The sequence below is a fragment of the Phyllobates terribilis genome, unplaced genomic scaffold (genome assembly GCF_046119375.1).
Source record: "Phyllobates terribilis strain yellow unplaced genomic scaffold, ASM4611937v1 Scaffold_2__4_contigs__length_985480577, whole genome shotgun sequence".
In the NCBI taxonomy this organism is placed as follows: Eukaryota; Metazoa; Chordata; class Amphibia; order Anura; family Dendrobatidae; genus Phyllobates; species Phyllobates terribilis.
The window spans coordinates 827,210,594-827,225,411 of NW_027362762.1; the positions used below are offsets into that span (position 1 = coordinate 827,210,594).

The window sequence follows — 14,818 nt, forward strand, 5'->3', positions numbered from 1 at the left end:
TGCTACTTTTTATTAACAAGAACCTGTCATACCCTGTATAGTATCTAAACATTGTTAGTGATGCAATGTACATCACCAACACTTTTTTCATTAAAACCGGTGCCAATATGCGTAAAAAGCACTTTATATAGTTTTATCATACCTGCTCATTTAGTCATAGGGGTGTGATCCTCTCATTCAGTCAGGGTAGGCGCCGCACACGCCATTTGAATTCTGCTCCTGGCTTGCGCTGACGTCACTATGTGCAGTATGTAATCTGAGCCTGCGCGGCTGCCAGCGCTACAAGCTTTGCTGGCCGGCCATGTCATACTGCGCAAGCGCGACAGTGACGTCACCGCAAGCCGCAGAATTCAAATGCGTGGGCGGCACCAACCCTGACTGAATGAGAGGATCACACCCCTATGACTAAACGAGCAGGTATGATATAAGTGTATAAAGTGCTGTATTATTTTATTAGCACCAATTTTAATGAAAAAAGCATATTAGTGATGTACATTGCATCACTAACAATCCAATGGGGGCAGTTTAGATACTATACAGGATATGATGATCCATTAAATGGTTGGGAATGGGAGAATATTCCAAGTACACCCCAATCTGGAATAACCAGTTTGAGGGAATTGCAACATTTGGAAGGTTTTGGGGAATGGAAAAGGAGGGGATAGAGATACTTACATCAGTTATATAAGGAGGGTTATGTTTGCACATTTGAGTATTTAAAACAGACCTTTAAATTTGTGTAGCTTATTTCTTCAAGCATCTACAATTACAGCACGCGATTAAGAGTTCAGAAATCTCTCTCCGATCTGTCCATCTCCTTGAATGGGGTGTTGGACTCATCCTGGGTGACCCAATGGCTGCAGTAAAATCCAGGTGGGAGAGGGATATGGGACATATTACTTCAGAGGAGTGGGAGGATATTTTAGAGTCACCAGGGAAAGTAACGATAAATACACTTCAAAAAAAGCCAAAATATTTCTAGATTTCTCATACACAGTATAAAAAACTCAAAGTGCTACACAGGATGGGCTTCAGGACAGAGGATTGTTACCCACATTGTAGAGAAGATGGTGCTGACTTGGTCCATATGTTCTGGTCCTGCTCCCACTTGGTTGGGTTGTGGGTAGATTGATTTTTGAGGTCTTTAAAATTCAAATATCTCTTAGCCCCAGAGTGTGAGTGTGTGTGTGTTAGGCTATGTGGGAGACATTGGAAATTCATCCCCACTGGCAGTAGCCAAAACACTGTATTAAACACGAGAGTCCTTAACACTGGTTGGCAAGAATTGCTCCGTCAGTGGAAGAGGTTGGAAAGATATATGCAGAACAAAAAATAAAAAGCAACATTTGTTTTTGCTCCCATTTTTCATGAGCTGAACTCAAAGACCTAAGACTTTTCTATTACACAAAAAGCATTTTTCTCTGAAATATTGTTCACAAATTGGTCTAAACCTGTGTTAATGAGCATTTCTCCTTTGCGGAGATAATCCACCCGACAGGTGTGACATATCAAGATGCTGGTTAGACAGCATGATTATTGTACAATAAAATGTGCAGTTTTACAGTATTGGGAGGGTTCCCGTAGTCAGAAAAACAGTCTGTATTTGGTGTGACCACCATTTGCCTCACACAGTGCAACACATCTCCTTGGCATAAAGTTATCAGGTTGATTGTTGGTCCACTCCATCAACGGCTGTGTGAAGTTTCTGGATATTGGCAGGAAGTTGAACATGCAGGGCCAGAACATATGGACCAAGTCTGCACCATCTTCCCTACGTGGCCAACAGTCATCCGTCCTGAGGCCCATCCTGTATAGCATTTCTGGAGTTCTTTATACTGTGTATGCGTTTATATTTTTGTTCATTGTATATCAGACGGGGGGGGGGCCACAGCAAAACTTGGTAAACAGTGGGGAGAATTGGATTAAATCCCCAGTGACGGAGGTACGGGCAAAAGATGTCATTTTTCCTGTAATCGTGACCTACTATTTGAGATATGAAACCTTACCATGGTTCTCATGTTTATAATTGCTGTCTACATACTGTACTTGATATATTGGGATGCAAGTTCAGACAGGTGAGAGGGAAGGTTGTGGGGGAGAAGAGTAGGCATTTTATTCTAGTCATCAACAATTATGTAAAATCACAAGAAATTGAATAGTTTAACATGATTATCTTTATTAAGTTATTGCAAGTTGTAAAGTCTGCTCAAAAAGATTTTGATTCCAAAAAAGTCGTCATCTGTTGCACTAGAGTTCAAGCCCTCTTCCTCTGAAGAGGCAATGTGCTTATTTAATTTTCCAGAAGAACACTGCATGGCTTATAAGCCTCCTCACACTGGCATACCAGGGGTGTCACTCTCCGCAATGAGAAATGTTACTCCTTAGTTCCCTTTCAAATAAAATTCATCCCTTGCTGTATTTTGTTAAAACTCTGCACCGAGTGGTATTCACCTTCCCTGGGTCTCCAGAGCAGCTCCTAGTGGAGCTGGGCGTTACGTCCACACTAGATGCCCTGCTCAGAGCCGCTGCCCTGATGGCAGACATCACTTTCTGGGAGCAGCAGCTTAGACTCAGCAGTGAACCCAGGGAGGGCACGTACAGCTTGGGTTTTTTGCTTGTGTGTTTCGGGGGTTTTTTGTTTGGTTTTTCAAAGAAAGTGCAGCAAGGGACAAATTATAAAAGGAAATAACCCATTTAAGAATGTAGTAAATCTACTATGTTAAGTACCTGGGTCTCCCAAAGCCCTAGAAAGGCAAAGCGTTAATAAAAAATTCCATCACCACCACAGATTGGCAACTTTCCTGCATGCACCTAGGTCAGAGACAGACAGTTTGATAAGTCGGTAATCTCTGTTCAGACTGTGCAAAAAGGCCATTAAATGGTCACTTAACGACACATCCACCATCAGCAGGTAAATGCACCCTAGACATGCTTTGAATGAAGTCTAAGGGGTAAAACTTCAAGAATGTAACATTTTGTATGAAGACAAAATTGCATTCATTAAAATGTAATATAAAGTGTATAAACCATATCCGGAAAAACGTGCAAATGAGGTCTTCCTGCCGTACAACTTTATTTAGCCTGAAATGCAAAGTAAAAAACCAAATATAGCCAGTTTTACGACAGATTTAGAAGATTCCCACTAAATCAAAGAAACAAACTTCCTTAAAGCTGAAAAAAAAAAAAAAAACAGTAAGCAATCACTGTGTGAGTGGTTGTACTATTGATTTAGAAAACAGACCGACCCCGTGAGGGGATATAGGAACAAGAAACCACTACGGAGCGACAAACTCCCTGTGGATGTACTCAGTCTCAGTAACTGAGGAAAGGTATGGGGAGGGGGGGGGGGGTGTACTACAATAGTAGGACTGTCATTCAGATCTAGGAAAGCCATATGGTTATGAGAAGGTGGGTGTGCGTCATTGCTCATAGCTGAAGCCTCGGTGCTGGCTCCCACTGACTCATTTCAACACCAAGAAAGGCTCGGCATGCTGCGCCATACTTGCCTTCAAAAAAGTGATGGAAATATAGAGGGAAATTCAGCCCCAAACAGGATGAGGCCTACAGTAGGTGAGGCTACAGCTTTAATGAACTGCTTTAGTCTATGTTCACACTATTTGGGAGACTGTGGTTTATTTGATGGCAAGAATAATGCAGCATGTAGCAGAATTTGGGCTATTAGAGAAGGAAACCACAACATAAACCATTGCAAGTCAATCAGGACTATCACACGACGGATCTGGCACAGCAATGCTGCGTCAGTGTCAAATGGAAACCATGATGCTGATGTGAAGCGACAATTCGTCTTATTTAGCAGTCAGACCTGGCGACCCGCGCACCACCCTCCGTGCCCGCACCCCGGCGACATGCGCGCCACCCTAGAACTCCGGTGACCATCATAGACCATCTAAACTCATTGTATAGGGCCAAAGTAAGGGCTTATTCAGACATTAGGTTTTTCTCTTACAATGTTTGAGGGGGAGGGGGAAAATTTGATCATCTGTATCCTAAAGAATAAAAAAAGGATTAAACATTGGTTTATAAGTTCATTATTTTTTTATCTGTTTTATAAGGTTCTGATGTAACTTCTGGATTTTGTTTTCAATAAAAGTTTACCGATTTAAAAAATATCTATCTAAATGTACTGCCATAGGGAGGGAGAGAGACCAAGAGCCATCCTGTAGGATTCACCAAAGCAGACTCTCTATATTCTAATTACTAAGAGGAGAGTAATTAACATTAACAATTCATTTTATTTATCATGTGATCAGCGTCCATAAAACGAGAGCTCTCACTACCACTGCTCCTCTACAATCATCTCTACACATCTATAATGCAAAGATGGCACACCCTCATGAAGCCAGGAGTACTGCAGAGGCAGATGGCCGCCCTACAAAATGCCCCACCTAACAGCCTGATTTCTGGACACTTAGGCCATGTTCACACGTTCAGTATTTTACATCAGCATTTGTAAGTCAAAACCAGGAGTGAGTGATAAATACAGAAGTGGTGACACATTTCTATTATACTTTTCCTCTGATTGATTCAATTCTGGTTTTGGCTTACAAATGCTGATGTGGCCTTAAAGGGGATGTCTAGTTGAGAGTGGATAGATATATCTCTTTATGGCACCTCACTGGACCCCTTCACACCCCAGCCCCCAATTCCTCAGGGACAAGCGATACTCACTTAGTGATTGACTGCAGCAATCACAGGTCCCCTAGTAGTCATCAGCACAGCAGGACTTTGTTGGGAAGGCATGAGGGGGCGGCTTTTTATATAGCAGAGGAGCCGACCTGCCGGCTGCCCTGTTCTAGTAAATAGTCTGGATCATCTCTTATAGCTGCTGTATGCGGTGTCCTTATTAGAAATATATGTATAAATTGACAATCGGGCATCACCATTCTTCCTTGGCCAATGGCCATGTACCATTAATTGTAAAGCGCTGCGGAATATGTTGGCGCTATATAAATAAAAAATATTACCACAGTGATAAGGTCTGCACTGACCGGACCCCCTCCTCCGCAGCTGGTAATTACCAGTTGTCAAATCCCTGATACATTTCCATGAGGATTAACAGGAGGAGCACAAAGCAATTTTGGTAAATCTTCTCTAGAAAATTTGCCATCTGTGAAATACCCCTGTGTCACATGTGGAGTCCATGCTTCAGATTTTGCCCTGCATTTTCGGAAAATTAAAAAAAGACAAAAAAAAACACTAGAAAGAAAAAGCACAGGGGCAGTGTGATCCCACCCTAAGAGGCCGTACCCAGATAGTGGCCATCACTAACAGCTCCTCTGATCTCCTGCGATTCTTCCTTCTACTGTAACCAAACGGCTTCTAGTGTTGAAACCCACTTGGCCGCAGCCACTGGGTGGAGCGCTGCCTGGTCTATGCAGGAGAAAGGAGGACAAATCCCAGCAGCCAGTGCAAGCAGACACCTACAGACCGTTTTAGGTTTATCCATTGCAAATCCACTTGTCGGGCCACTGATGGTCTAGAATGTGGCCACTTAAACGGGTCTCCCTACATCATTTATCTATAGGAGAGGCACAAGTCCCGGCTGTGGGCTGCCCAGTCATCACACGACCAAGAATCCCACCACCCTGTTCTTCCTCTTTGCAGTCGGAGAATGAATGGAGCAGGATAGTAGCGTGTGCATGACAGCTCCAAGGACCATCCATGGTCTGACTGCTGCCTCCACCAGTGCCATAGACATTAAATGAAGAGGCAATGCACAAGACCTGGCCGCTCCTCCATATGTGTACGTAACAAACAGAATCTAGGACCCCCCTCCAAATAATCAGTGGAGCCTCCAGCAAACAGATTTAATCACATATTGTTCATTTGTAAGAAAACATCTTTAGAGGGAACCTGATACGTTGTACATACAGTCCGATCTGTGGACAGCGCGGTAAGGGGAAGCCGAGCAGGATGGTATTTAGGTGTTTGGGAAAAGAATACGATTTATTTTATTCATTGAGATCCCTGGTGTTCGTTAGGTATGAGTCCAGTGGGTGGTTCTGCTGGTAACTGACAGATATCACTGCATGCAGTCATACAGGGAAGACTGTCAATCACTAGCAGGACCGCCCACTAGACCCACTGAAGCTTCCTACAACAATGTACATTGATCTGCTCAGCTCCTCCTACACGCAGATAAGATGTCATTTTCAACATAAAAGGGTGTATTTAGGCTGTGTGCCCACGTAGCATTTTTCAAGCGTATATGCTGCGGAATTTCCGCAGCGTAAACGCTTGAAAAACGCATGTATATCCGCACCCCATGGTCCCCAATGGCATTCCGCAAGTTCTATGCACATGCTGCGGATTTTTCCGCAGCGTTTATGCTGCATTCAAAAATCCGCAGCATGTCATTTAATTTTGCGTTTCCGCATGCAGAATTGCCTTTGTCCAATGCATAAAAAACGCAAGGCAATTCCGCATGTGGAAAACGCGTGATAAATGCGCGAAAAATGCGCGATAAACGCGTGCGGAATTCCGCATGCGTTTTTCCGGGAGAGGACTTGCAGAAATTTTCTGCTTCATAAATGCAACGTGGGCACATAGCCTTAAAGAGCTATTCCCATGACGGTGAGTTACTCCCCATCAATCCTGAGAACAGGGCTCTGGATCCGACAGGGAATAACCTTTCAAAGTCTACAATGTTTTCAATAGTGGTCCATGGGATAGGTGATTAGTGGACTGCTGGTGCCCCACTGATCACAAGAAGGGCCCCCACATCATCTGCATTTGAATGGCAAGGAGGTCAGTGTGGCTCTATGCAAACTATGGGAACAGGAAGAGGGCAGCGCAGAGGTCCATTCAGCCCATCAGTCCCAAAGAATGAAGCAGGGTGTCATGTCTGACTGCAGAAGCCATCAAACAGGTCACAGGAGCCAGATCTCGACTGAAACAACCCCTTCATGTGCCGACACCACGATGCTCTACAAGAACATTGTCTTTCCTAAAAACAGGAAATCCTCAGGTTCACCCCAACAACCAGGGGCACCAGCCAGCGTCCACAGTTCACCTACTCACCCCCTCCACCAACGGGTGTCAGCCAGTGACCCCGGGTTCACCCCTCTCTCCCCAACAAGGTGTGTCAGCCAGAGTCCCCAGGCTCACCTCCCCTCCCACAACAAGGGGTGTCGGCCAACATCCTCGGGTCCACCTCCCCCAACAAGGTGTCATCTAGCCTCCTTGGGTCTCCGTGTCCCCCAATAACAGCGGGTGTCAGCCAGCGTCCCCACCCCCTTTTCCCCAACAAGGGGCACCAGCCTGCCTCCCCGAGCTCACTCTGCCCCTCCCCTACTAAGGGGTGTGAGCCGGTGTCCTCGGGTTCACGCCACCCTTGCTCCCAATCAGGGGTGCAGTCGGCCCCTGGTGGATCTGCAGCCGCACATCCCACTCCTCCTCCCGGACCTGTAACAACGACCGTGGCCCAGACTATGAAGGTGGAGGATCAGTGTGATGACGGGCAGCGGCGCCTCTAGCAATCTCTCTGCCACCATTGCCCCTGCGATCACCGCAGCTCCATTCTCCTCCCGGCGCTGCAGACAGGCGCACTGATCACCGGGACTCATTGTAATGTCCTAGTGGCTGATACCAGGGGACAATAGCGGGCAGGGTGCAGGCGATGCGGCAGTGTGGAGCGCACTGACATCCGCCACCAGTGCAGCCCCCGGGGGTGGCGGCGCCTCCGCCCAACAATGGAGGCCGCGCCCTGTGCCCGGGACACGTCCGGCGCCATCACGGCCGGTCTGACAACTCCCAGTAATGGCCGCGGCCCGCAGTACGACGTGAGCGCCGCCCCGACAATGAATGAGACTCCCGGGTACGAGCCGTGCGGGCTGCGGCAGTGCGGGCGCCCGAGCCCGGGGGGTGTGCGCGGAGCCCCCGCCATCACGGCCAGCTGCCCCCGGTGCCAGGAGCCCGCCATCCGCACCTCCGCCTCCCGCGGCTCGCCCTGCTCGGCGGTCGCCATTTTGCAGCCGTCTCCCTTCCTGCCCGCCGCCCTCCCGCCTCAGCCCTCTCCCTCCGGCCCCAGACCCCGCTCTCCCCGATGACGGGCGCCTCCGCCATGACAGCCCCGCTCCTGCACCCCGGAGCGCTCGGCGCCTCTCCTTTGTCCCGTCCTCCAGTCCCAAGCCCAGCCGCCATTTTGTCTCGCCTCCATTCTCTCCGCCCGCCGACCTATGGGGAAAGCCGCACATTCCGCTTACCGTCATATCGCTCAGCTTGCTCGGCCAGCTTAGCCTGGTACACTAGATCCTCTCGCTCTTCCATGGCTGTCGCTAGCGGGGATTAGAGGTGATCTACTGGGCGGATGGAAGCCGATTGTGTCTCTCTCCGTCTCCCAGCGCTTCTGCCTCTGTAGCTGAGCCCGGGAAAGATGGCGGCTCCTTGATCCGGGAACTTCCGCCTGCGCACGCGGACAATCGCACGGCACTATAGCAACGGCTCCCTAGCAACAGCAGCAGGCGCGGCAGGAGAAGGGCGTGTCCGCTAGCTTCCTGCGTCAGTAAGAACCAGGGCGTGGTCTTTAAATGCCACTCCTTATAAGGCATCAGAGGGGCGGGGCCTGGTCTGCTATTCGTTATAGCTTGTTGTAGAGCGCAGAGCGGCCGCAGAGCAGTGTGAGGAAAATGGCGGCGCGCACGGCTGCATTGTGTGAGCGCTGTGTGCTAATGAGCTGACGCAGTGCTGATGTGTACGAGCACTGGGCTGACACCGGTCAGCGTGATGTTATAACCATCAGGGGGATCCTGTGCTGATCTCGGGGTTCTGACCTCTGAGACCCCCAATCATGAACCAGATTCAGTATGGGGCGGAAGTGCGCATGCTCGCCCTTCATTCATTCTCTATTAATTTTCTATGGGACTGTCGGATCTGCTATTCCTGGCCATCTCATGGACCATGAGTGGAGCAGAGGACCAGCATGTGCACCTCTATCCATAGAGGATGGGCTCTGGGGGGGGGCAGATAGCTTCTTATTTTGGGAGTCCCTGTAATATGTTCGCCACACCGGCAGGTGGCCTGAATCTTGTCAGCAGTAAAGCCATGTTTACACCTGGAGATGTGCGCTCCATGATTGTTACACAGTATAAAAGATATGTCCCTCTAACATAGTCTGCTAGCTTCTTGTGGCTCTGGTCCCACTCGGTTCTGGCTCCGTTCATTTAGCTCCAATCTCGGTTCCTCAGTTCTTCACTTGGATTTGGTCACTCGATCTTTCACTTGGGTCTGGTCACTCGATTCTTCTCTCGGTTCTGGTGCCGTCTGGTTACTCGGTTCTCCACTCGGATCTGGTCACTCGATTCTTCACTTGTATCTGGTCACTTGTAGCGGTGGCTATAAGCCAACCTCCTCCCCTTCACTGCACCCCTGGGCCTTTTATAATTACTAACTGCAACACAGCTATGTGCTTCGAGATACGGTTTCTGCTGATGCAATTCTTTCCACTTTCTCTTGTCCTACAATCTTAGTCAGTAGATGACGACGCTTATTTGCAGATTCCCTGTTATGCGTTAACTGTGGAAATCTTCCATTTGTCCATCTCTTTACATTCCTCCCTTCTTTAAACTCACCAGTGCTTTGGTGAGAAGGATCACTTCAGGCTCTATATGCTCCTTGGGGCGGCTCCAGCATTGCTGATATCGGGCGCACTCCTTTGTCTCTCGCATAATGCATTGGCAAATGAAATCATCTTCTGCGTACCTTGTGGATGGGACACCTCTGGCACCGATACAGGATGGCTCATCTCCTGTAATATTTGTCCAACTAGCTGACTCATCTGCAACCAATGCCGGTGTTCCCGCACCTAGGCGGACGCACTCTTTTTGGTGCAATCTTCTTCTGGGTCAAGTTCCGGCTCAGTTATTTCAGGTCCGTTATGGCCCAACAGCAATCTGTAGGGCGTGTACCCAGTTGTGGCGTGAGCTCAGTTGTTGTATACCCACATCAACTTCGGAGCAAATTCAGGTCACTTCATCTTTCGATCGCCTTCCAATGTCCTTAGCATCTGTAACAACATTCTGTTGAAACGCTCGCTGTCCCCATTTCCTTGATGGTGATTGGGCATTGTTCTGGACTTCTCAATGCCATAGAGTTGGTGCAGTTCGTCCATGACCCTCCTTTGGAAACACGCTTCTTGGTCGAAGTGAATCCTCTTCGGGCACTCGTATACTCGGATGAAGTCCCTACAAATGGCTCAGGCCGCTGACTCTGACATCTGATCCCTGGTAGGGGTCACGACTGCTAACTTCATGAAATGGTCCATCATCACCAGGCAATATTCACAACCGTTATGGGATGGGCCGATCATGAGGTAGTCCACCATCAAAACTACCAGAAGCTCAGACATCCTTATTACCTGAGTGGGTGCCATCTGTTCTGGAGGCTTAGCCAACTCACACTGACTGCACTTCCGACAAACCTCTTCCACCACTCAACATAGTTGAGGGCAATACACGAGCCGTTGCAACCATTGGAAGATCCTTTCCATTCCGAAGTGCGCCCCCCTCTCATGGGCTTCTTACTCAGCACCATCCCTTCTGAAATCACTATTTGCCATGTAGTCCTGAACTCTTTGGGTAACTGGATCCACTTATATAACAGACCATTCTTCATACAGGGACTTTCCCATTGTCCTAGTGTCTGTTAGGCTATGTTCACACGTTGCGTTTTTGCTGCGTTTTGTATGCAAATTTTAAGCTGTGTTTTACAGTACCAGCAAAAGTTATCAGATTCCAAAAATCTCATGCACACACATTGTTTTTTTTCCTGACTGAATTGGAAAAATGCTGTGTTTTTGCAACATTTTTTCATCCATAGAAAGGAATGAGTAAGTGCAAAAATGCAGCAAAAACAGTTATCAGGTTTTGCTGCGTTTTTAGTGAAAAAACGCAGGCACAGCAGTATGTGAAACTCATTTATTTTTGTGATTTTCCCAAGTTTAAACCATAATGTCTTAGTGTCCTCACCTGAGAATGACAGTTAGGATTAATTCAGTTTAATTAAATTAATGATATTTGTAAAGTAAACATTGGCTGACCAAGGTGTGAAATTGAACAATACCTGAGCAACTGAAGGGCTGACCAAAGTGTGAAAGTAAACTGTCCTACAAACTCAATGCTCTGCCAGTGTCTTAGGTAAACTATTACAGACCAATTAAACTCCCCCACTATCACATTTGTAATTGTGTGTTTTTTCATGAACTAATGTGAACTTTTTTGCTCAGAATAAACACTATTTTTTCAGACATAAAAACATTTTTCCACTAAATAATTTGATCAAATTGCCATTTTTTCCAAAATGGTTTTATGGTTTCACATACAGTGAGGGAAATAAGTATTTGATCCCTTGCTGTTTTTGTAAATTTGCCCACTGACAAAGACATGAACAGTCTATAATTTTAAGGGTAGGTTAATTTTAACATTGAGAGATAGAATATCCCCCAAAAAATCAAGAAAATCACATTGTATAAATTAGATAATTTTTTTTTTGCATTTTGCAATGAAAAATAAGTATTTGATCCCCTACAAACCATTATGAGTTCTTGCTCCTACAGACCAGTTAGACCAGTGGCCCTCAAACTACGGCCCGCGGGCCACATGCGGCCCGCGGAGGACTTTCATCCGGCCTGCCGGGCTATGGGCGGAGGAGAGGAGAGCGGTGCCATTGCCCTCCCTTCCCCCCTGCTTGCTCAGGGCCCCGGCAGGCGGATACTTACCTCTCCCCGTGCCTCCGCAGATCCGCTGTCTTCCGTGCTCTGCGCTTCCTGTGACGTCTCAGGTCAGAGGGCGCGGTATCGTCTTTACACCGCGCCCTCCCGAGTGCTGTCACAGGCAGCGCAGAGCGGGACAACGCAGCCGCGACGCTGGAGTCCAGACAAGAGCAGCGGCAGCAAGTGAGAAGAGAGGTGAGTATTGGATTTTTTTTTTTTTAATGTATGGAGGCATAGGTCATTATATGGGGGGGGGTGACATCCTGCAAGGGGTATAATATGGGGGGGTGACATCCTGCATGGGGTATAATATGGGGGGGTGACATCCTGCATGGGGCATGATATGGGGGGAAAGGGACATCCTGCATGGGGCATAATATGGGGGGGTGACATGCATGGGGCATAATATGGGGGGGTGACATCCTGCATGTGGCATTATATGGGGGGTGACATGCTGCATGGGGCATTATATGGGGGGTGACATGCTGCATGGGGCATTATATGGGGGGGTAACATGCTGCATGGGGCATTATAAAGACAGGGGAGTGATATCCTGCATGGGGCATTATATGAGGGGGGTGACATCCTGCATGGGGCATTATATGGGGGGTGACATCCTGCATGTGGCATTATATGGGGGGTGACATGCTGCATGGGGCATTATATGGGGGGGTGACATGCTGCATTATATGGGGGGGTGACATGCTGCATGGGGCATTATAAAGACAGGGGAGTGATATCCTGCATGGGGCATTATATGGGGGGGTGACATCCTGCATGGGGCATTATATGGGGGGTGACATCCTGCATGGGGCATGATATTGGGGGTGACATCCTGCATGGGGCATTATATGGGGGGAAAAGGGACATCCTGCATGGGGCATTATAAAGACAGGGGAGTGATATCTTGCATGGGGCATTATATGGTGTGAGAAAGGGACATCCTACATGGGGCATTATATGGGGGGTGGCATCCAGCATGGGGCATTATAAGGGGGGAACAGCCTGCATGAGGCATTATAAGGGGGGGAACAGCCTGCATATGGCATTATAAGGGGGAAAGAGCCTGCCTATTGGGAACATTTACCTGCCTATTGGGGACCTATGCTGCCTATTGGGGATATTTACCTGCCTATTGGGGATATTTACCTGCCTATTGGGGACATTTACCTGCCTATTGGGGACCTATGCTGCCTATTGGGTACATTTACCTGCCTATTGGGGACCTATGCTGCCTATTGGGTACAGTTACGTACCTATTGAAATACCGGTTGATTTAACTTTACTTGTTCTTCATTTTAAATATTATATTTGTTCCTGTATTGTTTTTTTTACGTCAAAATAAGATATGTGCAGTGTGCATAGGAATTTGTTCATAGTTTTTTTAAAAAACTATATTCCGGCCCTCCAATGGTCTGAGGGACCGTGAACTGGCCCCCTGTTTAAAAAGTTTGAGGACCCCTGAGTTAGACGCTCCTAATCAACTCATTACCTGCATTAAAGACAGCTGTCTTACATAGTCACCTATATAAAAACCATAAGTAAGATGCTGGGTAAGAAGGAGACAACTGTTGGACCAATAGTAAGAAAACAGAAGAAATACAAAATGACTGTCAATCGACATAGATCTGGGGCACCATGCACAATCTCACCTCATGGGGTATTCTTGATGATGAGGAAGGTGAGAGACCAGCCTAAAACTACACGGGGGGAACTTGTTAAAGGCAATCTGTCACCTCCCTGGGTGATATCAGAACTCTACTATGGCCATACAGGATATAGAAAAGTAAATCTATACTTACCTGTATGGCGCATAGCAGAGGTCTGATTGCGGAGAAAAGCACTTTAATCAATTCTTTTTTCCACAGGCTTGGCGTCCGGGAGACGCCAAGCAATCCCCGCCTATGTGCTTATTATTCTCCTAAATCCCCGCCTCTCTGCTTAATTATCATATCCCCCTTCCCCTGCATGTCACAGGGTCCCGTGACATGCCTTGTGCTCCCTGACTTCCGGGCATGCGCAAAGTGGCGCTCACATAGAGCGCACTTTGCTTCATCCCGGCCCCGTCTACCTATGCTCTGCGCCGCAGATTTCTATTGCGCAGGCGCCGGGGGATCACAGTCACTTTCCAGCACCTGCGCAATAGAAACCTGCGGCGCAGAGCACAGGTAGGTGGGGCCGGAATGAGGCAAAGTGCGCTGTAACGTGCAGGGGAAGGGGGGGGATATGCTAATTAAGCAGAGAGGCTGGGATGTAGGGGAATAATAAGCACATAGGCGGGGATTGCTTGGCGTCTCCCGGACGCCAAGCCTGTGGAAAAAATAATTGATTAAAGTGCTTTTCTCTACAATCAGACCTCTACTATGGGCCATACAGGTAAGTATAGATTTACTTTTCTATACCCTGTATGACCATAGTAGAGGTCTGATATCGCCCAGGGGGGTGACAGATTCCCTTTAATGATCTCCAGGCAGCTGGGACCACAGTCACCAAGAAAACCATTGGTAACACATTACGCCTTAAAGGTTTAAAATCCTGAAGTGCCCGCAAGGTCCCCTTGCTCAAGAAGGCACATGTGCACACCCGTCTGAAGTTTGCCAATCAACACCTGGATGATTCTGTGAGTTATTGGGAGAAGGTGTTGTGGTCAGATGAGACAAAAATTGAGCTCTTTGGCATTAACTTAACTCGCCGTGTTTGGAGGAAGAAGAAGGATAAGTACAATCCTAAGAACATCGTCCCAACCGTGAAGCATGGTGAGGGAAACACCGTACTGATGGGAAGATGGATGGGGTCATGTATTGAGAGATTTTGGCCAACAACTTCCTTCCCTCAGTAAGAGCATTGAAGATGGGTCGTGGCTGGGTCTTCCAGCAAGACAATGACCCAAAATATACAGCCAAGGCAACAAAGGAGTGGCTCAAAAAGAAGCACAGTAAGGTCATGGAGTGGCCTAGCCTGTCTCCAGACCTTAATCCCATAGAAAACTTATGGAGGGAGTTGAAGCTCCGAGTTGCCAAGTGACAGCCTCAAAATCTTAATGATTTAGAGATGATCTGCAAAGAGGAGTGGACTAAAATTCCTCCCGAC

General features: G+C 47.6%; 1 protein-coding gene across 2 annotated transcripts in view; it reads right to left on the reverse strand.

The window, feature by feature from the left end:
* The window catches only part of YWHAE (tyrosine 3-monooxygenase/tryptophan 5-monooxygenase activation protein epsilon), a 37,733-nt gene extending 29,281 nt beyond the window's left edge, over positions 1–8,452 (reverse strand). For both annotated transcript variants that reach the window (XM_073667748.1, XM_073667749.1), the window contains exon 1: positions 8,226–8,452. In XM_073667748.1, the coding sequence (XP_073523849.1) occupies positions 8,226–8,289 (64 nt within the window). In that variant the 5' untranslated portion in view covers positions 8,290–8,452. The remainder of the gene's footprint in view (positions 1–8,225) is intronic.
* Between the last annotated feature and the right edge of the window lie 6,366 nt (positions 8,453–14,818).